This window comes from Chenopodium album, chromosome 7 (genome assembly GCF_948465745.1).
Source record: "Chenopodium album chromosome 7, dcCheAlbu1.1, whole genome shotgun sequence".
Taxonomy (NCBI): Eukaryota; Viridiplantae; Streptophyta; class Magnoliopsida; order Caryophyllales; family Amaranthaceae; genus Chenopodium; species Chenopodium album.
Window position 1 is genome coordinate 71264419 of NC_137840.1, and position 23945 is coordinate 71288363.

At 34.1% G+C, this 23945-nt stretch overlaps 3 protein-coding genes and 1 pseudogene across 4 annotated transcripts; 1 reads left to right on the plus strand and 3 right to left on the minus strand.

Moving 5' to 3' along the window:
• Positions 1-265: 265 nt before the first annotated feature.
• LOC145639406 (large ribosomal subunit protein bL31c pseudogene) lies at positions 266-947 on the minus strand (annotated as a pseudogene).
• A 9000-nt stretch (positions 948-9947) lies between these two features.
• LOC145639404 (glucose-1-phosphate adenylyltransferase large subunit, chloroplastic/amyloplastic) lies at positions 9948-15187 on the plus strand. 2 transcript variants are annotated; one of them, XM_081690641.1, is made up of 15 exons: positions 9948-10174; positions 10409-10652; positions 10768-10890; positions 11115-11288; positions 11410-11499; positions 11585-11668; positions 11760-11815; positions 11934-12027; positions 12601-12786; positions 12912-12992; positions 13168-13254; positions 13346-13450; positions 13565-13671; positions 14790-14850; positions 14941-15187. In XM_081690641.1, exons 2-15 carry the CDS (start codon positions 10425-10427, stop codon positions 15040-15042), a joined length of 1578 nt encoding a protein of 525 aa, XP_081546767.1. In that variant the 5' UTR covers positions 9948-10174; positions 10409-10424; the 3' UTR covers positions 15043-15187. The 2 variants fall into 2 exon arrangements, with proteins under 2 accessions (XP_081546767.1, XP_081546768.1); XM_081690642.1 differs by having other exon boundaries at positions 10418-10652.
• Positions 15138-18687, minus strand: LOC145639405 (mannan endo-1,4-beta-mannosidase 7-like). The gene is made up of 5 exons (XM_081690643.1): positions 18287-18687; positions 17876-18070; positions 17379-17501; positions 15845-16041; positions 15138-15614 (listed from the first exon to the last, which is right to left on the minus strand). Exons 1-5 carry the CDS (start codon positions 18599-18601, stop codon positions 15248-15250), a joined length of 1197 nt encoding a protein of 398 aa, XP_081546769.1. The 5' UTR covers positions 18602-18687; the 3' UTR covers positions 15138-15247.
• A 3394-nt stretch (positions 18688-22081) lies between these two features.
• Positions 22082-22854, minus strand: LOC145638346 (abscisic stress-ripening protein 3-like). The gene is made up of 2 exons (XM_081689316.1): positions 22634-22854; positions 22082-22420 (listed from the first exon to the last, which is right to left on the minus strand). The coding sequence occupies exons 1-2, from the start codon at positions 22784-22786 to the stop codon at positions 22253-22255; spliced, it is 321 nt and encodes a 106-aa protein (XP_081545442.1). The 5' UTR covers positions 22787-22854; the 3' UTR covers positions 22082-22252.
• Between the last annotated feature and the right edge of the window lie 1091 nt (positions 22855-23945).

Genomic DNA, 23945 nt, shown 5'->3' on the forward strand with positions numbered 1-23945 from the left:
GACAGCCCAAAACAATTTTCCTACTTTTTTTGTCAATCAAATAGCAATACAAGTGAAGTAAAAACATAGACAACATAGCCCATTGAAATTCAAACATTTTGGCTTACATATCTTGTAAAGTTCAAAATAGTAAACTAATTCAATTAAACACATAGTATTAGCATTACATTGCAATAAGTCCCAACTAAATGAAGAGCATCAATTAGCACCATTAACAAACACATTAAAACCCAAATCAACATCAATTGTACACAAAAATTACCCATTAAAAACATAAATTTCATTTTACTTCATCAAATTAAAACCAAAATACACATAAATTCCATATAATTCACCAACAATAACACCCAAATATACCCATAAAACGAAACAAATTATACAAAAAACACAAATTAAACCTAAAACAAAATCAACAAACAATACCCAGAAATCTTATCTCTTACTTCTTCTTAGCCTTACTCTTCTTTTTAGGAGGAAGAATAATCTCACCCTTAAGAACAGGAATGGTCATAATCTGAGTCAATTCACCATACTTCTTCTTAAACTTCTCAACTTGATCAGCATCAATAAGAAGAGCAGAGCGATTTCCGAGGTAAAAAGGGTGGTTTCCCGACCAAACTTCAACAGTGTACTCTTTCTGGGTGCCACCAGTTGTCATAACAAGTTCACCATTGCAGTAGACCTTAGCATCTTCATGGAATTCTGGGTGAATGTCTGTTTTACGACAGCTCCATTGAGGACGAAGGGTTGAAGATGAAGTTTTTGAGAATTTAGGGAGAGTTAAGGTTTTTGGGGTTGATGGGATTTTGGCTAGGAATTGGTTGGATAGGGTGAGCACCATTGTTGTGAATTGTGAAGAGCTTGTTTGTGAAGAGAGATTGAGAGAGAGAGAGAAATGTTGGGTTTTGAGTGGATGTGGTAGTGTGAGAGTTTTCTAATGTTGTTGATGTTTGGGAGATGTTGCGGGTTAGAGTTGAAGCAAAGAAGCCCATCTTTTAGGTGTTTATCATTGAAGTAAAGCCCAGTTTTTGTTGTTGTTTGGCAATACTCTTATGAGTCTTATCCTACTTCCTTCGTTTAAAATTAGAATGCGTTCTATGGCCCCGTTCACTTCACTTTTAAAAAATATATACTTTCTCCGTTTTTTTTATTTGTAATACTTTCCTAATAAGGAAATGTCACAATACTTGGAACACACTATAAAAGGAAAGTTACTTTAGAGAAAAACTATACTATTTTCCTTATTTAAAGCACATGGCCCACTAAATTACACTCCAAACAACCACTCATCCTATTTTAAAGTTTATAATGTCATGTAAACCCCACCTTTCTTAATTACCGCGCTAAATGGTGTGTTGCATCTAAAAGAAAACGAAGGAAGTAGTAAAAATAATTTTGGCTCAACAAAAATAATTTTAGTTCAGTATAAATTATTTTAGTTCAGTAAAAATCAGTAACTTTACAGAATAATTACAATGGAGAATCAGTAAAAATAATTTCAGTTCAGCAAAATTGAGGTGAAATGAACGAGGCCTATATTCATTTAATTGTTAGGAAAATGCTATGAAGTATACATATAATCCTTAGGGCTATATATAAGGAACTAAAAATGGAAAAAACAAATGAAAATATAATATTAAAGCTAAAACCTCCAAATTTCTCAAAAAGCGTGGATATTAGCCTTAAATTTTGGAATTTTTTGACTTTTTTTTCACCCGGAAATAAAAATTGCCAAAATGTTTACCATGGTCCCTAATACCCTCCGGGAGTCCAATTGGGTGGGTGGAACCATCCAATTTGCCTTTAAACGACTAATTTACCGGTTTACAACTTGCACCGATTTCATTAACTCAAGCTTACCACGAACATTTATGACAACATATAATGATTATATATGGATCCAAACGGCATTATATGACCCCGAGACGTATCCCCTAATATCTCAATGCATTTCGACACTCGAGCCCCGAAACTTCAAAAATTTCTCAAAAAACGTGGATATTAGCCTTCAATTTTGGAAGACTTTTTTTTCGCCCGAATATAAAAATTGCCGAAACCTTTACCATGGTCCCAAATACCCTCCGGGAGTCCAATTAGGTGGGTGGAACCATCCAATTTGCCTTTAAACGACCAATTTACCGATTGACAACTTACACCGATTTCATTAATTCAAGCATACCACGAACAATTATGACAACAAATAATGATCATATATGGTTCCAAACGACATTATATGACCCTGAGATGTATTCCCTAGAATTTCAAGACTTTTCAACACCGGGCCCCGAAAACTCCAAAAATTCTCAAAATACGTGGATAAGCCTTCAATTTTTGAATTTTTTGACTTTTTTTGCCTGGAAATAAAAATTGTCAAAATGTTACCATGGTCTCTAATATCCTCCGGAGTCCAATTGAATGAGTGGAACCATCCAATTTGCCTTTAAACGGCCAATTTACCAGTTTAGAACTTGCGCCGATTTCATTAACTCAAGCCTACCACAAACATTTATGACAACATATAATGATCATATATGGTTCCAAATGGTATTATATGATCACGAGATGTATCCCATTGAATTTCAAGACTTTGAACACTGAGCCCTGAAACCTTCGAAATTTCTCAAAAAACGTGGATATTAGCCTTCAATTTTGGAATTTTTTTTACTTTTTTTCGCTTAGAAATAAAAATTGCCGAAATGTTTACCATGGTCCTTAATACACTTTGAGAGTTCAATTGGGTGGGTGGAACCATCCAATTTGCCTTTAAACGGCCAATTTACCGATTTACAACTTGCACCGATTTAATTAACTCAAGCCTACTACGAACATTTATGACAACATATAATGATCATATATGGTTTCAAACGACATTATAGGACCACGATATGTATCCCCTAAAATCTCAAAACTTTTCGACACCGGCCCTCGAAACATCCCAAATTTCTCAAAAAGCATGGATTTCAATTTTGGAATTTTTTGACTTTTTTTTCGCCCGGAAATAAAAATTTTCGAAATGGTTACCATGGTCCCTAATACCCTATGGGAGTCCAATTGGGTGGGTGGAACCATCCAATTTGCCTTTAAACGACCAATTTACCGATTTACAACTTGCACCGATTTCATTAATTCAAGCCTACAATGAACATTTATGACATTATATAATGATCATATATGATTCCAAACGGCATTATATGACCCCGATATGTATTCCCTAAAATCTCACGCCTTTTCCACACCGGGCCCCGAAACTTCCAAAATTTCTCAAAAATCGTGGATATTATCCTTAAATTTTGGAATTTTTTGACTTTTTTTCGCCTGGAAATAAAAAATGTCGAAATGCATACCATGGTCCCTAATACCCTATGGGAGTTCAATTGGGTGGGTGGAACCATACAATTTGTCTTTAATCGACCAATTTATTGATTTACAACTTGCACTGATTTCATTAATTCAAGCCTACCACGAACATTTATGACAACATATAATGATCATATATGGATCCAAACGGCATAATATGACCCCGATATGTATCCCCTAAAATCTCACGCCTTTTCGACACTGAGCCCCGAAACTTCCAAAATTTCTTAAAAAGCGTGGATATTAGCCTTCAAATTTGGAATTTTTTGACTTTTTTTTGTCCAAAAATAAAAATTGCCGAAATGCTTACTTTAGTTTCTGATATCCTTCGGGATTCCAATTGGGTGTGTGAAACCATTCAATTTGTTTTTAAACGGCTAATTTACCAGTTTACAACTTGCACCGATTATTTACCGGTTTACAACGACCAATTTAATTAACTTGCACCGAACCCGACTTGAATCGAAATTGACCCAAACCCGTTTTAACCTGTCAAAACTTGAATTTAACCCGACTTGTTACTAACCTAACCTGAATTCAACCCGACCTGTTCCTAACCCGTCCCGAATTTTACCCAACTTGTTACAAACCCGACCCGAAATCAACCCGACTTGTTATTGACCTGACCCAAATTTAACCCGGCTTGTTATTGACCCGATTCGAAGTTTACCATACCTATTACTTACCCAACCCAAAAATTCAGCCCAATCTGTTACTAACCCGACTCGAAATTAACACGACTAGTTATTGACCCGACCTAAATTCAACCCAAATTGTTCTTGACCCGATTTCAAATCACCTTAAATGCAATTTAGACCACCTTATTATTGTTGATCAAAGCATTTTATCATGGGAGACTAACATAACTCGACTTTAATCCGAGAATGACTCGGCTTGGAAATGACCCAACTTGATTATAAGCCGCAAATTATTGACTTGAATCGAACCCGAGAATGACTCGACTTGAAAATGACCCGACCTGATTATAATCCGCAAATTATTGACTTGAATCGAACCCGACTCAAACCCAAGAATGACCCGACCTGATTCTAACCCGCAAATTATTGACTTGAACCGAACCCGACTCGAACCCGAGAATTACCCTAACCCGTTTTAACCTGTGAAAACCTGAATTAAACCCGACATATTGTTCACCCTACCCGAATATAACCCGACCTAAACCCGACCCAAACCCGATAAGAAGTATGACCCGACGTGACCCGACTCAAGCATGACCCAACCCAAACCCGACAAGAAGTATTACCCGACGTGACCCGACTCAAGCATGAACAACCCAAACCCGACTCGCACAGGTTATGGAACTAATCCGAATTTACCTGACCCACTCTTACCGACCCAAACCCCACCCGTTTAACCAAATTGACAGCTCCAATATTAATAACATTGATTTGCAAGTGATTTTATCATGTATTCCTATATAAATACCAAATTAGGAAAGATCTCAAATGCTTATTCATAGCCCCGGGAGCTACATATAACATTACCCTAATTTTTATAGGTATTTCTTCTTGTTTTTTTTTAGATGTATTGTTTTTGTTTTTAAAAGAATGTTTTAATTTAGATGTAGCACTTTTCTCTTTACTTACAAATATCGCTCTCTTATCACATGAGTCCACTATTTTCCTTTTCTCTATCTCTCTCATCTCCTAAAATTGCCTATAGGCTCTGTTCACTTCACCTTAAAACAATAATATTAAGTAAAAATAAAATAATTTCAGTTTGGCAAAAATAAATTCAGCTCAGTAAAAATATATTCAATTCAGTAAAAATGAGTTCAGTATCTTTAAAGAAGTAAAATCAGTAAAAATAATCACTACTACAAAACTTGGAAAAAAGACCACTAAAAAAAGACCAGTTATATCAATCAACGGGTCTGATTGATGTAACAAATCTAATAACAAAGATAACGGGTCTCTAATGTGTGTTAGGGCCCACTAACGTTATCTGCTCAAAACTCTTCTTTTCTTTTCCTCATAAGTCACCGACATTTCTTTACCTCCATTCATTATTCACCTTTTTTTTCCTGTCTTTTAATTTATCTCTTAGATTTTGTCTATTTCTTCCATAATTTGTTGTAACTTAACCCACAAAGATGTTGCTGCAAACACCCTTCCCCAGCGTCGTCCCTCCATTGATGCGATATCGTCATCCCTCACGCCGTCACGCACTTTAATTATTCAACGGGTCTATCTAATATACAAGATTTGAAATAATGTGTTAGGATTTATTTGTTTCATGCTTTAGTGATTTTTTTTTTCTATTGACAAGGTTTTTGCTTGGATTTCAATGAATACCCAGTTTTCCGAATTCGTCGATTCGAGTATGTATTTATTCATTTTTTCTTAATTTATTGGGTTCGATACTTTGATTCCTTAGTTAATCTTGAAATTTTGTTTGAATTAAAGTTGATTCACTTTTTAGATATAATGTTCAGGCTTTGACCTTGTCTTTGTAATCCAAATTTTGTTTGGTTTGGGTGGTTTCAGTTTTAATAAATTATTGATCTTCCTACTTGGTTTGTTCTTATGGTTATTTTTAATCTGATTTTTCGTGTTTGGTTTGTTCTTGACTATTGTAGTGATTGAATTGGACGGAGATGAAACTAAGATTACAAAAAGTTCGAAGATATAGATAATTTTGCGTGGTCTTCATAAGTATTTTGTAACCAAAGAATTGCATTTTGCAAGTTTATCAACTGCTCGGTGTGTTTCAAACCTTCAATGCGGTTGAAATAGGTTGGAAATCTTGGGATTGATATATTTTCTAGGAAAAATTAGAAATAATAATCCCAACTTTCATCAATTTTGGTAGAATAATCCCAACTTTAGATTATACTGGAATAATCCAAACTTTAGGGGGTGTTCTTTTTTTTCAATCCCAAACCGGTCAACAAAAGTCAATGACCTACTATATCAGGTCATTTGACACTTGAAAAGCTCTGAGTGGTCCAAAAATTAAAAAATAATAATAATTAAAAAAAACCAAAAAAAATCAGAAAATCAGAAAACCCAGCCAACCCTCACCGTCCCCTTCCTCTTCCCCCACCACCATAGCCAGACCGCCACCTCTCCCCTCTCTGGACCGCCGCCTATCCCTCACCCCTTGCGTCGCCGTTTCCCCCCTTCCCGAAACCCCTTCTTATTCCCCCCACGCAACCAATGAAACCCCAATTTCGCAGCCAACGATACCCCAAAACGCAGTTGCCGAAACCCCTGTATCGCAGCCAATGATATCCCAAATCGCAAATTCAAGGCTGTTTCGCAAATTTAGGGGTGATGTTTAGGTGATTTCGAAATTAAGGGAGTGGTTTCAAGTGAGTTTCGTGACAGGTGCCGTCCGGCGTTCGTGGCTGGGAAATTGAGAGGAGAGAGAAAATGAAAAGGGGTTAACGTTTGGCCGGATTTCGTGAGTGGTGGCCGGATTTCGGGGCTGGTGGATGAATTTCGTTGATGGTGGTTGGGTTTCTTGGCTGGTGGCCGGCGTCCGTAGTTGGTGGTCGAATTCAAGGATTTTCAGATTTTTTTTTTTGTTTTTTTAATTAATTTTTTTAACCACTTAATTTGTTACACGTGTCACTTTAACAAAAAAAAAAAAAAAAATTAACCCATTCAACCGGTAACCGGTATTTGGGATTGAAGAAAAAGAACACCCCCTAAAGTTCGGATTATTTCAGTATATATTGAAGTTGGGATTATTCTACCAAAATTGATGAAAGTTGAGATTATTATTTCTAATTTTTCCTATTTTCTATTCAATTGAATCAAATAGGTTTTTTTTTTTTTTTTTTTTTTTTTTTTTATGTTTTGGTAATTATACTTGTAAAATTTATTTTTGTTATTTAGTATGTAAACTTGTACTGTAAAGTATAGTTGTATATTGTAAATTATTGATGTTATTCAATTAAATCTTAAATTGTAATTTTATTTGCAAAAATATTTTAGCAATCCATATAATAGAGCGCAAAAATAAAAATTTCAAAATTTAAAATTCAAAATTCAAAACACAATTTTTTTTAACAAATGTAGTGATCTAACAGACCCGGCATTGAATGTAACAGGTCCATTTGACACCCTTTAAAAGGACCTAGTATCACAAATAACGGGTCTGTTACCCTTCTAATTCATTTATTATGCATCATACCTGACAGACCGCCTATATGTAATAACAGGTTTGTTTGATTTTAAAAACAGACCCCTAATTAGAAGGGGTCTCTTAATCAAACAGACCTCTAAGATAGAGACCCGTCCTGAGGCGGTCTCTAAGACATGTTTGGACGGGTCTCTTTACCCATTTTTGTAGTAGTGAATTTCAGTTCAGTAAAATTTATTTTAGTTTAGTAAATATAATTTAAGTTTAGCAAAAATAATTTCAGTTTAGTAAAAATAATTTCATTTCAGCGAAAATAAGGAAAAGTGAAAACGCCCGATTCCGCAATTTTTAAAGTGATGCAATCATGCAACTCAAAAACAGTGAGTTTTAGTTTAGTTAGTTGTAAATTGAGCTTGGATTGCCCTTATTAAAACCTACTTCCTCCGTTTCTTTTTAGTTGATACATTTCTTTAGTCACGTTTGTCAATGCACAAAAAATATAGATTATGACGAATCTAACAAGGTTCCACATGACTATATTTTTCTTTACATGTAAATCACAAAACATGGTCAAAGGAAAGTGTGTGAATAGTGCTAAAATCAAAACGTGTCAATTAATAAAAAAACGGAGGTAGTATTAGAATTGAGTTTAGTAATTTCGTGTAGTTGTTAATTGAGCTTAGATAGCCCTTATTAACCGCTTTCATAACTTATTAGAACTAATTTTTCCTAAAATAAGTGAATAAAAGATAGAACTGGCCTTTAACATTAAAGTATGCTTAAAGTATATAATTAATCACGTAACAAGAATTGAGAGTTAACTCGTGTATAAAGGTATTTTAAGGCGATGTAGGTTGCTACCAAGTTAAATCATGGATCCATATGGCTCTATAAAAATGATCACAAGAGATGCAAGATCAACACAAGTACACAACCCTTCAATTTGTTGCCATGGACTCCATCGTCTCTACTTCATTACATTTTTGTACGTAATATAAATGTTTAACTTTCTCTTTGTTATTATATGCATTCATTGTTGTCTTTGTTGCCATTTAAACTTTTCATAATTGGAGTATGAATTATCATCCTTCTTTGTGATACAATTTGAAGTAAGTAATTTACTTCGCATATTGTATTTAACCTTTCACATGAATTATTTAGGCTCCAAAAGTAATTTGTGCAACTATAAATTGGCCTCAAAAGTAGGAATAGAAGTTTATCATACAATAGGTCCAATAGGAGAACAAGGAGGGGAATATGAGTTATATGACTATTCCATATGATCAATGCATCACACGTTTAAGTAGATGGATATTTGCTTGAAAGATACTAGCCATAATTGATGATTGTAACAACACAGTGAGACATAACATGTGTGTTGCTTGTTAAACAAAAAAGTTCAACCACCTCTTTTGAAAATATTTAACTCATGATTTTTTTTTGAAAAATGTCATGATAATCATGTTAAATACACATCTTTGATGATACACTTTGAAAATTGATACAAAGAGACGTGCATTATACGAGCCTAATATATACGAAGTACAAGTTTACACGAACTAAACGTATTCACTTGACATGTAATGTTTGAGTGAATTATCTAATCATATGGTGAGTCATTTTGCAAATTGATTTTCGTTTGAAATAAACTATCTTTTTTTTTTCCCCTTGTCATATCTCATTTAATTAGCAACAATTATGAGACGATTTGTCATAAATTGCATTACAATAATGGAAAGGAAAGAAAAAGAAGGTATCTATAAATGACGAAGATTGTGAGATTATGTTTACAAATTACATATGGGATAGATTAGAATTCACTATTCTATGACCATAATTTTAATCATCTAGTTTTAGAAAGTAACCTACAATTTTAAGATTTCTAAAAAAAGAAAGTGGCTTAGTTAAGTTTAATGTTTAAATATAGGCAAACTAGTTAAGTTTAATGCTTTTTCCTCCTCTTTTTCGTTTCTTGTTCATTTAATGTTTAAACAAGTACTCGGTTCGGGTTGTTCTTGGTTTCGGGTTGTATCAGTTCGGCTTGATATCGAGTGCGGTTCATTAACAGTTCTCAAACATTCAAATTGGGTCAGTTTTAGGTTTTAAAAAATCGGGTCGGGTCGATTTACGGTTTTAAAATAACAGGTTCTTAGCGGTTCGGTTCCTTTTTGAAACAATTCAAAACGATTTGGATTCACCAGTTCGGGTCGATTTTTGACAGCTCTACTCCACAGTAATTAATTAAAAACTACTCAAGTTGATACATTTATTTTAGGGTCATTTTATCTTCCATATTATTCGAACAAGATTAACAAGAGTAACAAATGTTTTGCATTCATTTGACAACGGAAGGTGAAATTGAAATTTTTCCCAAAAAACATAAAAAATATGTTTTTTTTAAATAATAAAAAAAAAACCACATTACTCCGTACATCACATCACAGATTCACAACACATAAAATGTGGAATGTTAAGCGGTACCCAAATTCAGAAAAAATTATCATTGATCACACTCTTCAAGTACCTCTCACTTCCCACTCATTTAGCCAATTTGTCTGTCTTCTCCTTCATTTTCCATTTTTATAAACTCCCTAACTTTATTCTGTTATACATTACATCTCCTCTGCCAATTTTCTCTCTCTGTTCTTGCTAGATTCCTATGCTTTGATTCTGATTCCCATTATAATTTGGGATCAATTTTTTCTGGGTATGATTTATTTTTTATTCCATGTTACTTTTCTGATCTGGGTATTTTTTTAATTGCCAAATGATTGATTCATGATTTGGGTATTAATTTTAATGTTTAAAAGTTGGTAGGATCTGTTTATGCCTTTTCAGTCTAATTCTTTATTATTTAATTAATATTTGTTAGATTCACTACAAAAAGAGTTTTTTTTTTGGTATGATTTTGATTTTTTTTTTTTTTTTTAAAATGATTCAGATTTTAGAGAGAAGCAATGGAGTCAAGTGTAGCAGCAGTGATGAACCCTAATATTGCCCATTTATCAGAAGCTGGAATGAAACGGTTTTTCGGAGAAAGAATCAGTCAAAATCTAAGGAATAGAGATCTGAAAGCTCTGTTTTCCAGGAATTTAAGAACTGATAACAGGGGTAAAAGGGTCGTTAAACGTGGGGTTGCTTTCTCTGTTCTTACTTCTGATTTTAATCAAAGTGTTAAAGAATTGGTAAGATTTTTTTGGGTCGATTCTTAATTTTTGAATTTTTTTTTTTTTGAATATATATATGGTTTTGTTTGATTTCTATAATTGTAAAAATGGGCTATATTTTTTTTTGGTACAGAAATTTGAGCCAACTTTTTATGAAAGTCCAAAAGCAGACCCTAAAGATGTAGCTGCTATTATACTAGGTGGAGGTGCTGGGACTCGCCTCTTTCCTCTTACTGGCAGGAGAGCTAAGCCTGCGGTATGATCTTGTAGTTTATAGTAAAGTTTAAAACTTTGCTCAATTTTTAGACCTTTTGTTACAATATTCAAATCAAATGTTGGTAGATTGTTATATACACTCGGGTGCAAAAACTAACCCTGGGTGCATTCGTGTATAAATATTCAAAACACTCATCAAAATAAACATGGTAATGTGTGAGTGTACATGAATTGGTGGACTTATGTTGGTGAAATGGTATACAGGTACCAATTGGAGGGTGTTACAGGCTCATTGATGTTCCTATGAGCAACTGCATCAATAGTGGCATTCGAAAGATTTTCATCCTTACTCAGTTCAATTCATTCTCCCTTAATCGCCATCTTGCTCGGACGTACAATTTTGGGGATGGTGTGAATTTTGGTGATGGTTTTGTGGAGGTAATATAAATGTATAATGTAATTTTGATAATGAAGGGTGTGACAGACTAACAGTAATGATTTGTGAAATTAATTAGGAATAAATTTGTCAATGAAATTGTTTTTAATATAATGATAATAGGTTTTTGCTGCCACTCAAACACCTGGAGAAGAAGGGAAGAGATGGTTTCAAGGCACTGCTGATGCAGTGAGACAATTAGGATTATTTGAGGTAATTAAATATGTTATTTGAATTTTTTTTTGTGAGTATTTTTAACATTGATTATAATACTAGAGTTTTGTGATTGTTTATGTAGGATTCTAAGTCCAAAGATATCAAGCACATAATTATTTTATCTGGTGATCATCTTTACCGAATGGATTACATGAGTTTTGTGCAGGTATCATTTTCATTTTATCTCATATACCATCCGACACCATTTTTTTATAATTTTTTTTCGTAATTCATTTTATTTTTTGTTAATGAACCAGAAACACATCGACACCAATGCTGACATTACAGTTTCTTGTTTACCCATGGATGATAGGTACACATTTAGTTTTCATGTTCGGTGAAAAATGATAAATTTGATATTCTTATCTTAATTATGTATAATAAGGTATTTCAAATTTTTGGTTTTAATTTGTAAGTTGGTCTATTTTCAGTCGTGCATCAGATTTTGGGTTGATGAAAATTGACCACACTGGACGGATTGTCCAATTTGCAGAAAAACCCAAAGGGTCTGATCTAAAGGCAATGGTATACCCTTTATTTACCTTATCGTTATACTTAGCATAATGTTATTAGTTACTCCTTGTGTTCGGACCAGCTAATGTTAGTATTTAAAAAAAAAAAAAAAAAGCCTTTTATATTAGTTGTATAATCATTGACCATAAATCCATAATCTTCTTTATGTAATTAATACTTAGTATAAGAAATATATAAACAGGAATGAAAACATTGTTACAAGTGGATTCATCCTTTTGGTGTAGTTATGAAATCCATAATCTTCTTTATGTAATTAATACTAAGTATAAGAAATATATAAACAGGAATGAAAACATTGTAACAAGTGGATTCATCCTTTTGGTGTAGTTATGAATTTTAACTAGAATACATACAGCCATACATGCATACAGCTACACACATATTGTATCAAATTGAGTATAGAGTTTTTAGACTATGCTAATCCAACCGTATTTACGCTAAGAAGACAATCATATTTCTGTTAAAAGTGGAAATATTTTTTCAGAATTCCTAAAGTAATAAATTGTAGGAAGAAATGTTTTCAGAATTTCTCATTAATGATGGTAGTTTTTTTATTTGTGGTAGCAAGTAGATACCAGTATTCTTGGCCTATCAGACCTTGAAGCCAAGTCAAACCCATATATTGCATCGATGGGTGTGTATGTGTTTCGAACGGATGTTCTTATGGAGCTTCTAAATAGGAAATACCCTTCAAGCAATGATTTCGGTTCTGAAATTATTCCCTCTGCAGTAGGCGAGTACAATGTTCAGGTGAATGGAATTTGGTTCCTTAATTTTATTTATTTATTTTTTCTATATGAACTCGGATTAATGTTCAAACATATGTTTATTTATTTGATACTAATACTAATTTTAGTATTGCTTCTGTTTTGCAGGCTTATTTATTTAACGATTATTGGGAAGATATTGGAACAATAAAATCTTTCTTTGATGCCAATTTGGCTCTTACTAAACAGGTTGACATTTCTTTCATTTGAGTAAGAATTTGTTATTTCTATTTTGCCAAATAATTTTTATGCAAGCTAAGCTAGATATGTTTGTTTATACTTGTAAATCTAAATATATATTTTTTTTCTTTTTTCGAAACTTTACCAAATTAGTTACTAAACATGTTAATTTTTCTACTTGTAGCCTCCTAAGTTCCAATTCTACGACCCGAAGACACCTTTCTATACCTCTGCTAGATTTCTGCCTCCTACCAAAGTTGAGAAGTCCAAGGTATAATTTCTATAGACTACAATATCTTCTGATTTATTCTTTGCTTTAATTTCGCAATACTAAATTACTAATTGTCTTTTTTCTATAATAGATTGTTGATTCCATAATCTCCCATGGTTGTTTTCTACGGGAGTGTAGCGTACAAAATTCCATTGTTGGGATTCGATCAAGATTAGAATCTGGCGTTGAGTTTAAGGTGAGTTGATTATATTTTCTTCTATTAAACTTGAATACAGTCGCTTAAGTAGATTACGAGTCACTATGTTTTACATTATCAATCATTTAATTAGTGCCTGTTTTTGGTTTCTAGAAAACCATGATGATGGGTGCAGATTACTACCAAACTGAATCCGAAATTGCTTCTTTACTTGCTGAAGGAAAAGTTCCTATTGGTGTTGGACAGAACACCAAAATAAGGTAACACTCAATTTTATTTTTTCTCCTCTTACCCTTCCTCTTCCAACTTGATCTTGTCTTATTTGTGTCATGCTTATGCTAGGAATTAGCATGGTTTCTAACCAGATTACAGCTCTAAATATGGAAGAAATTAGGGAAGAACAATGATGACTATATTGATAATAGGCGAATTACACTAATAGAAGGATAATTCCACTTTTGAGAGGTGGATTCTCTCCTAATATGAGCTTTCGAGAGGCTCACTCTCTCCCAATGACATAACCTCAACAATATTCAACATGATGATTATTCCTCCTAATGAGGTCTATTTATAGAAAAAGTCTCACAATTAACTCTAACTTATTCCTCAAGACACTACTAATAGGCTATGACTAATGTGCCCCTCCCTCACATACTGATTCCTTGCAGCTTACTGTGTCGAATATAGTTATTTGATGGATGTGGTTATCATATTATCTTTTTGTTGGTATCAACCACTATCGAGGCCTCATTTTGAATAATATCTACATCACTTTGTGTAAATGCCTCTAAAATTCAAGTCGTGTATATGTAACTACAAGTCTACAACTGAACATGAGGGAGCCCCATTCATCTTCATGATAAACAAAATTTGTTTATCTAATGGCATTTTCGTAAATATATCAACAATTCATCCCAGTCATCATGACATTTTTGTAAATAAGTGAACAACTTTTATTAATATGCGGGTCCCACAAATGTTGACTGGACGAAAATGCCATGCTGACTGAGATTTTTTGTTGATTTATTTACCAAAATGCCATTAGATAAACAAATTTTGTTTATCATCAAGATGAACTTGTATTTTCTGAACATAATACTGCTAATCAACTGGGATTCGATTGCACTCACTACCATAAACATGACACCATTCACTACTAACAAAAACTTTAGTAATATACTCACTCTATTGGAAATAGTTTACACTGTCCGGTCTGTTTCAACCTCTTAATGTCAAGGATATACAAAGTATGACTTAATATTGTTAAGAGTGAGTGCAGGAAGAGGAGGAAGCTTTAAGGAATTTCGGTGTCAATACTTGTTAAGATGTGTAATTGAAGTTTATCTTTTTTGACTACCAATCTACTCTGTGTGTTTAGAAACTGCATAATTGACAAGAATGCAAAAATTGGAAAAGATGTGGTTATCGCAAACACAGATGTAAGTCCAACCATTTTACATTAGATTTGAATATGTTGAAGATATTATGGTACTCATGTTATATATTACTCTTTCGTCAATATCTGGCAGGGTGTTGAAGAAGCAGATAGATCAAACGAAGGCTTCTATATCAGGTCAGGCATCACCATCATTTTGAAGAATGCAACTATAAGGGATGGTTTGGTGATTTAGATTTAGTTTGGTTAACTTTATGGAAAGAAATAAATTTTGCAGGCTTTCCTTTCCATGTAACATAAACCACGAGCTTACCTCATGTGTATATAAACTTAGATAATCATGGTATAAGAGGCTAATAAAATACCGAAATTGCAGCAAAGGGTTTTAAAATTGTGTACATCCACTAATTCTAGTATTTGTTCTTCTCGGTATCTCTGAGCTAAGCATACTTCTTCCTTAGCCCAGAAAGTTTCTGTGATTGTTCAGAAATTATACCTGCTATGTATGATTCTTCTTCGAACACTATTTCATACCCATCTCGGAAATTATCCATTCCCTTAGTTAAGAGATGCCAGAATAACCCACCAGCTGCAGGTCCACCTCTGCTGGCCGATGAATAGATGGAAGCGTAGGTGATATTGTAGAGTTGGTTCCTGTCAGATGGGGTGTAGCCTGAGACTTTATATGATTTACCAAACTCTGCTAATATGACTGGCTTCTTAAGGATGTTTAGTGAGTCCATAATATGTTGCTGCACCCACTGCTGGTGGAAGGAGAGTTGTGCTCCACCAGTAGAACCATTGAGCCTGTAGTAAAGTGTGGCAAGTTAAGTTACTTTTGGAATCCGAGAAAAGTTAGAGTCCATGGTAAATTGGGGATCCTACTTGCCTGATACTGACATTGTTGAGTACTACAGAGTGAAGAAAAAATCTTAAATGGCAAGTTTCGGGTGATATATTAGACAAGCCCGACATTTTATAGGATATGTTATAAGGTGAATATTAAGGGCGACTTCTACGTACATCAGTTATCTTACCATTGATCCGGGTATGAATGGACAGTAGCAAAATCCACACCAGGAACCTGATTATTAGCAATGAAGTTTGTTCCTTCTTTGCCGGTGTTTGGATTGTATTGCTTCTTGTCATCTCCATAGAAACCCTCTAGTCCAACTTCAAGAAGATGGTTTGCATCTATTGATTTTAGATAGGAAGCCATCTCACTGATCCAATCCTGAAAACAGGAAAAAGACTACTTCAGAGTACAGTTAAAAATGACTGAGCTAATATCAGAAGTTCAGAATTATCTTCACCAATATCTATGTATTTTGTTCTTTGTTCTTTGTCTAAGTATGTTGTATGTTTTTGTATGGCTTATAAGGTCGGCATACAGGTTAGGAAAGAAGTTAACTATAGGAGCATCTTTTGATTCTTGTTCATGAATGTATTTGGTTCCTAGTGTAGATGAACCAAACTGAAATTGACTTGGTCTGAACTATTACCATCTCTATATGAGTAGTTATAGCCTTATAGGCACAACCACACGACCACCCTATATACCACGAGTCCACGACAACACCTTCGATTACCATATCACCAGTGTTTTTGACCACTGCCACCCACATTCACACCAGTAGATTCATTGCATGTTCGACCAATACTCGTACCATTGTCGTTGGTGCTGCCAATTGCCATAATCAATTCCTTCACCACCATCTCCTCCTAAAAGCCACCATTGCCACATTGGTATGTCCAAAACACTCAATATCACTAGGTCACAATGTGGAGTGAGTGCGAAAGGGAGAATTCAAGGAGGAGAGAAAGACATCCATTAATATTTAACGTTGACAACTCATGAAAAAGAGAGAAAACCCTCATAAATATAATAATGCGACATTTATTTTCTCTATTATGCTTAATTAATAATGAATGTTGTCCGCCCTAAACTTACGGGTTAACAAATATTTGCGGAAAAATGAGATCGATCGATGATCGATGTGACGATGTCTACTTACTGTCTTTCATAAGAAAAGGTGCATCAGTATCAACATGAATTTGGCATAATATATGCACCCACTATATAATGTGGCAAAAGGAATGCAATGTAGTCACTCTTTTACGTTACAACTTAATAATGTAAGTATGTAACATCACCTTCATTATGTCAACCTTTCTTTGTATGGTTGGAGGATCATAGATTCCGTGCCCAACTTAAAAAGCCTTAATACTATCAACAAATATGTTGGTTGGTTGCAACTATGCATGTGATTATATGACTATGACATTATACTCTTTGATTTGGCTATTTTTACCACAACATGTGCGGATTTCATCTTTCTTCTATGAATACGAAAACACATTGATTATGAGGAACCAATAAGTTTAGACACATTATTAAAGTCGATAAGTTCAGATAAATTCTAACAACGGAAATTCGATGAGATCCTTTACATCAAACATCAAAATAAATGCTACTAGTACAATGTAAGTTAACAATAAAAAGAGAGTCAAAATTTTTAAAAAGTAGTAATTTAAAGTAGTCATAGTTAAGTAGGGAGAGGTTGAACTAACCTGAAGTACTTTTCCAGAAGGATCAGAAGGACATCTTGGCTCATTCATAAGCTCCCAAGCCATAATTGTTGTATCATCTTTGTAAGCAACTCCAGTAATGCTATTTACTCTTGTTAATACAGTCTGTACAGTAATTTTCAAATCATAATTTACTAATTATAATCACATAATTAATTTTATGGTCCCAACTCCCTTATTAAGCACTATATGTATAGCTACAAATGCTAATTTGCTGACCATAATAATTGCTTTGACATCCATAAAAGGAATTAACCAAACTCGCACACTTAACCCAAATAAGCTAATTGACATTGACCTGGTTCTCGATTTAAAACTACTACTCTCCCAACTACTTATAACTCGAGTAATGACATTGAAAAATTTGTAAACCATTAAGAAGGTGACATCTTTTTCTAGACATTCTATACTACGTAAGACTGGTGACATAGAACAATGTATAGATGATATAGTAGATGTTCCGGCGTCGAGATGATTACCTTAATATGATTTTTGTAGAATCCCTTAACAACATGATTAGTGAAGAAGTCATCCTTAGATGACAAAGACTGTCCTTTGCTCTTAGCCCACTCCACATACTGTTTCTTCCCTCCATATTCATCATAATTGTTCACCAAGCTTAACACCACCTTTATCCCATACTTCTTTGCTTCAGCCAACACAAAATCTAAACCCTTCATAAACACCCAATAAAAACCACAATTTACTTATAATCAGAACACAAAAAACCCAAAAAAATTACCACCTTCGTTAATTTTTAGCTGCAACAAAGGAATATTTTACTGTCTCACAAAATAAAACCCTTTTTGTTACAACTAAAAGTTAACGGAGGTAATAACATAAAAATATTCTGTAACAAAAATTACAAAATGAAGAAAAGACGAATTTACCTGGAACATTTGTTGATTGTAAGAACCAGGGGAGTATTGAAGCGGTCGATAACCGGCGTCGCTAAAAGCCCAAGTTCTAACAATAGAGAGGCCATGATTTGAAGCTTCTTGAAAAACACCTGAAACTTTGTGTCTTTGAGAAGGATCAGAACCCTCATACATTAACCAATATGCATTGAATCCATTTGAGTAAAATGGGTTCCCATTTAACCAAAATTGTACCCCTTTTGTTCTGATGAATCCATCCTCTGCTTTTACTGGTTTTTCTTGGATATTTAGCAGAAAAACTAGCAAAATTAACCCCCATGCTTTCATTTTTCTTTTTCTTGGTGATATAATTTGTTTTAGATTGTAATCGTGGTAGTATTACGTGCGTTTGTGTGTGTATATATAGGGTTGTAACTTATGAGAAAAAGTTTGGACCATAAATTACTTTAAACTGGTTGAACTTTTTCCTATGTCAATTCTATGCCACAAAAACAAAGTTTGTTATCAGAAAATATAAGACTATCACCTTAATAAATCAATTATATATATATATATTACAAAAAATACAATTCAAATAAGATAAGTGATGCATCTTAAAAAATGATGATACTTTTTATAAACACTTGGACACCCGTACATCTCAACCCAAGGTTTAAGTTTACTCATTTATTTAATTTCAGTTCAGTTCAATTTTGTTTAGCTCCAATCAGTTCAGTTCTGTTCAGTTCTGTTCCTAATTTCCCTCTCTCATAAAATATTCATTTCACCTCAGTTCAATTCAGCTCCAATCAGTTCAATTCAGTTCAGTTTAGTTCAGCTCCAATCAGTTCAGTTCAGTTCAGTTCAATTCAATTCAGTTTAGTTCAGTAAATAGGATCAGACCCTAAATAAACAATAATCTTCCAAATGAGAAAAAATTAGTCCTAATACCGTATAGCGGTATATACCTCCTCTGTTTGTATGTGTATTATAATCCAATCCACTTAACAGTAGGAAAGAATGCCTGAATGAAAGATCCATGTATAATAATTATATTAGCGTGACGAGCCAATGCCGCAACATAGATAAGTCAAATTATTGCCTTTCCGAGGTTAACGTGTGAGTTTGTGATAAGGGGTAAGTTAATACACAACTCCGTAATTGTAACGTTACTTCGCTAAAATGCTTCATGCTCATGCACGATTGCACACCATAAATTCATAATGTCATCTTTTGCGATTATTATTGCCTTTAATAAAGGTTATTATTAAAAGTGTGTTAAATACCGCCAATATTTTTTATCAAAACCGCCAACATTTGATATAAAGAGACAATAGTACCCTTACTATTTCTTTTTTTTTTTTTTGACCATCCACGACCAACATTACTGTCACCAACTACCCACACAACCACATTGGGCAGAGGTGAAGGACAGCGGCATCACAACAATGTAGGGAGGCGGCGACGGTGGTTAAAGTTTTGTGACAGTGAAGGGGTTGGCGAGTACAAGACAGCGACGACCGCGAATACGATGGTGAATGTATTGATGTGATGGTGGGAAAGGGGATACTTTTTTTTTTATTATTCCGGCGTCATCAATCGGCAGTCAAAACTGGTGGACATCGCCGGTAACCGGCGTCCAAAACCGGTTACCGTGTAGGTTGACCGGTTTTGGCCTCCGGTTGACCACGGTTACCGGCGTCCAAAACTAGTCAACCGGTACGGTAACCGGTTTTGAACGCCGATTACCATGCCGGTTGATCGGTTTTGCGCGCCGGATTTAAAAAAACACCACCTTCCTGCCGACGAAGGAAGGTGGTGGGTCGTCGTTTTATTGATGGATGTTGACTGCTTCTGTTGGGCAATATAAAAAATATAAGACAATACCTCTTTGTGGTTGTGGACCTTGATGGTGGGTGCTGGTCGTGGACTTGTGGGAGGTGGCGGTGGTGTGGGTTGTGGCAGTGGTGGTTGCTCTAATTTTTATGGTGGTTGATGGTTGAATTTGAGTGTTGAATCTTGATGGACTTAGGAGAGAGAGAGCAAAATTGGGATAATAAGGGTAATCTTGTCTCTTCATTACTTTTGTTGGCGGTTTGATAAAAAAACGTTGGCGGTATTTAGCAATTCACTATTAAAAAGGTAGAAAATCTCCCACTACCTGTCATCTTAATTTGGAGTTGCAAATATACAAAGGAGAAGTGACTAAGTGAGAAAATGAAGATGCTAAATATGGGTCTGGGCCGCATCCAGAGAGAGTTTATTTTATGAATTTCATTTCAAAATTATATGATTATAAAAAGAGTAATCTTTTAACCTTATCAAATGTTTAATCCTCCTGCCTAATCAAGGCTGATTTGCTTTAAATACTGATGGAGCCGCTAAAGGGGCACCTGGTGCAGCTGGTGGGGGTGCCATCATCCGCAATAGTGACGGCAAATTCATCTCTGGTTTTACTGCAAATTATGGCCGATGCAATGCATTCAGAGCGGAAGTTATGGCACTAGTGTGTGGTCTAGAGCTAGCAAGGAATCTACAAGTACGCAAACTCCAAGTACAATTAGACAACCAAGCCAGTGTCCAAGCCTTAAAAGATGAAGCACGAGGAAGCGGTGAGTGTGCTCACCTGTTTAATCATTGCCACAATTTACTTAATAAGGATGATTGGGAGGTCACGGTGGTTCATGTGTTCCGTGAAGGAAATCGTGTCGCCGACTGGCTAGCTAATCGTGGTGTGGCTCAATCGGATAATCTTCTCATTCTAGGTAGAGCTCCATTGGAGCTTTGTAGGATTCTTAGTGAGGACATTCAAGGTGTGGCGCTCCCACGCTTTGTACCTCCCTAATAGATTATTTGTTTGTTTATTTTGCTTTTTTATTTCTTTGGTGTATTCCTCATTTGCCAAAAAAAAAAAAAAAAAAAAAAAAAAAAAAAGAAGAAGAAAAAAAGATACAGCATATTGTTTGGAAAGTTTATACTTCAACATAAAATAAATGCAGTACAAAGTACGATAATGAGGTTAATAAACTATTTAGGCTATTTAGGGTTTGTTTGTTTGTTTTTTTTAGATTTGTGAGATATAATTGATTAAAGAATCACATTGGCAAACATCAAATTAGAATTGTTACAAATAAAAAAAAATGGAGGAAGTATTATTTCGATGGTTTGGGCCGAGGAAGTATTATTTTGATGGTCTGAGCCCAATCATGAAAAGCTTCTAAGCTCACTAAGATTATGGATAGCCACAGGCCACAGATCAACAAAACTTACAAAAATGTTCGAACTAAAAGTCCCTATAATTGTACTCGTACCAAACTACTAATCCAACGATTAATAATTGATAAAATGTCCTTTTCATAGGTGGAGTATTTTTATTTATATAATTTTTTTTTTTAAAAAATAAATAAATAAAGTTCATATTGCCAAAATCCCAAAGGATATATTGAGTTGGACAGAAATATGGACCACAATTAGCAGTTGGATGAGATAATATCTAATTGGATTTAGTCATATAGACATGCATAGGATTTGTTGTTGAAAAATTTAACAATCCCTATTATAGCATAGATTTTTGTATATTCATTACAGTGGTAATAAAGAAATATACGGTTGTATTCACCCATTCACCCACCATTTTTAATCCATGGATGCGATCTTAGGTATATACATATTTCATGCTTTGTAGTCTAAATCAAGTTTTCGAGTTTGAATTAGATCAATCAAGGATCTAAGGTATGGCATAAGCCATTTTTTGTATATGCACCTTAAGTCTAATTTTTAAAATACAATGCGAATATAAAAATCGTTCAATAGACATATACGACTATATAATAGGCACAAGATTTTTTTTTTGGATTATTTTATAATTACATATCGATGCAAAATCATGACACAAATTACAAATGTGAGGAAACAAATTAAGAAAGTCCTCACCCCTTTCTTCACAACAAATTATTTATAAGAGCTAGATTATAACACAAATTAAAGCATTAATTAAGTTTAATAGCCGCTGTGACCCTCTTTGATCTTTTCCTTGGCTTCCTTCTTCTTGTGATGCTCATGGAATGCAAATCCACCAGCTCCCACCGCGACCGTGGCTGCGATCTCCTCTGCTGTCTTGTGGTGGTGAGCGTTCTCCGGGTCCTTCTTCGCCTTATGCTTCTCATGCTGTACATACACATAAGATAATTCCCATGTTATATCACTCATATGATCAATTTCACTAATATGCTTCTCATGCTGTACATACAATTATTACTTTTAGATTTGAGATAGAAAAAATAAACTAGCTTAAGTCCCGTAATTAAACCCAATCTACCACGTACATGTACGAGATTAAACCCCGTAATAAAGATTAATTGCGTGTATAAAAAAATGTACCAAGGCATAAGCACCAGCGGCGAGGGCAGTAGCCTTGCTAATGTGGCCAAGGTTTTTGTGATGCTTCAACTCCTGTTCGGGATCCTTAGGCTCCTCATCCTCCTTGTGACGGTGGAAGAGGTGGTGGTGCTTCTTCTCTTCGCCATCGGCCATTGTTTTCTAATCAACTCACAAAATCAAGAAAACTTTTTTTTTTTTTTTTTTATGAGAACTAGAAGTGTACTATTATTGAATGAAATTATGTATCAATTGATGATTTTTTTTCCTAGGAAACTTAAGGATATATATAGGCCACTTGAGCTAGATATTTTTGTAACAATCATCTAGAAAAAAAATCTTATGTTAATTAATGTTTGGTCATCAATCATACACCCACAGTACAACCAAAATTGACAATTGGCAAACCAAAAATGTGAACATAACAATATAACATACTATGTAACTCCCTGTATTACAATTGGCGCGTTATCTGGTCAAATAATCTTAACCAATAAGCATTGACTTTTTATTGGTTTATTAGTGGATAATTTATAACGTTGATGGGTTCCTTATACCTTAAGACTGACTAATTTATTCTCTCATGCTTTTTTTTATTATCTAAATCGGTTAATTACAGAGTATAATACTCTTTCCATTCACATGCTTAGCCATCAGCTTGATTGATAGTTGTTGAATTCGAAATGTTTTTGGTCATCAATGACAAATCATGATAATTTATTATAAGTAGTAATTACTTCTTTATTTTAAATACAACATATTACGGGCCTATTTTGATTTGTTGAACTGAAATGAACTGAACTGATTATAGCTGAATTGAACTGATATTTTATAAGAGAAGGAAATTATGAATTGAACTAAACTGATTGAAGTTGAACTGAACTGAAAATAAGCTAAAGAGAACAGACCCGTATATGTTAGATGACTATTTCAACCAAAAGATTAAGCTTATGTTTGAAGCCATGGATCTATATATACTCTATCAATATAATTACAATATACGGACAATTTGTAAAAATAACTTAAATCCCTATTTACCTTTTGAAAAGTTTGAGTATGTCCTCTAAATATTTATTTACTTATTTGCCCTCATTAATGTTGGAGCCTGTTCCGATTTACTAAACTGAATTGAACTGAACTACATAGAGTTGAAATAAATTGTTTATAAGAGAAGGAAATATAAACTGAATTGAACTAAACTAATTAAACTGAATTGAACTAAACTAAACTGAATTGAACTGAACTGATTTGAGCTAAACTAAACTAAATTGAAATTAAGCTGAACATAACAGACTTTTAATGATATATTTTTTTT

Excerpts from the sequence above, each read along its gene's own strand:
- LOC145639404 (XM_081690641.1), top strand. The coding sequence starts at position 10,425 with ATGGAGTCAAGTGTAGCAGCAGTGATGAACCCTAATATTGCCCATTTA. Across the intron at positions 11,816-11,933 it reads TGTTTACCCATGGATGATAG|TCGTGCATCAGATTTTGGGT; the intron begins GTACACATTTAG and ends GTCTATTTTCAG. Across the intron at positions 13,672-14,789 it reads GGACAGAACACCAAAATAAG|AAACTGCATAATTGACAAGA; the intron begins GTAACACTCAAT and ends CTGTGTGTTTAG.
- LOC145639405 (XM_081690643.1), bottom strand. The coding sequence starts at position 18,601 with ATGAAAGCATGGGGGTTAATTTTGCTAGTTTTTCTGCTAAATATCCAA. Across the intron at positions 17,502-17,875 it reads TCTACAAAAATCATATTAAG|ACTGTATTAACAAGAGTAAA; the intron begins GTAATCATCTCG and ends ATTACTGTACAG. Across the intron at positions 16,042-17,378 it reads CTTCTGGAAAAGTACTTCAG|GATTGGATCAGTGAGATGGC; the intron begins GTTAGTTCAACC and ends TCCTGTTTTCAG.
- LOC145638346 (XM_081689316.1), bottom strand. The coding sequence starts at position 22,786 with ATGGCCGATGGCGAAGAGAAGAAGCACCACCACCTCTTCCACCGTCAC. Across the intron at positions 22,421-22,633 it reads CCGCTGGTGCTTATGCCTTG|CATGAGAAGCATAAGGCGAA; the intron begins GTACATTTTTTT and ends GTGTATGTACAG.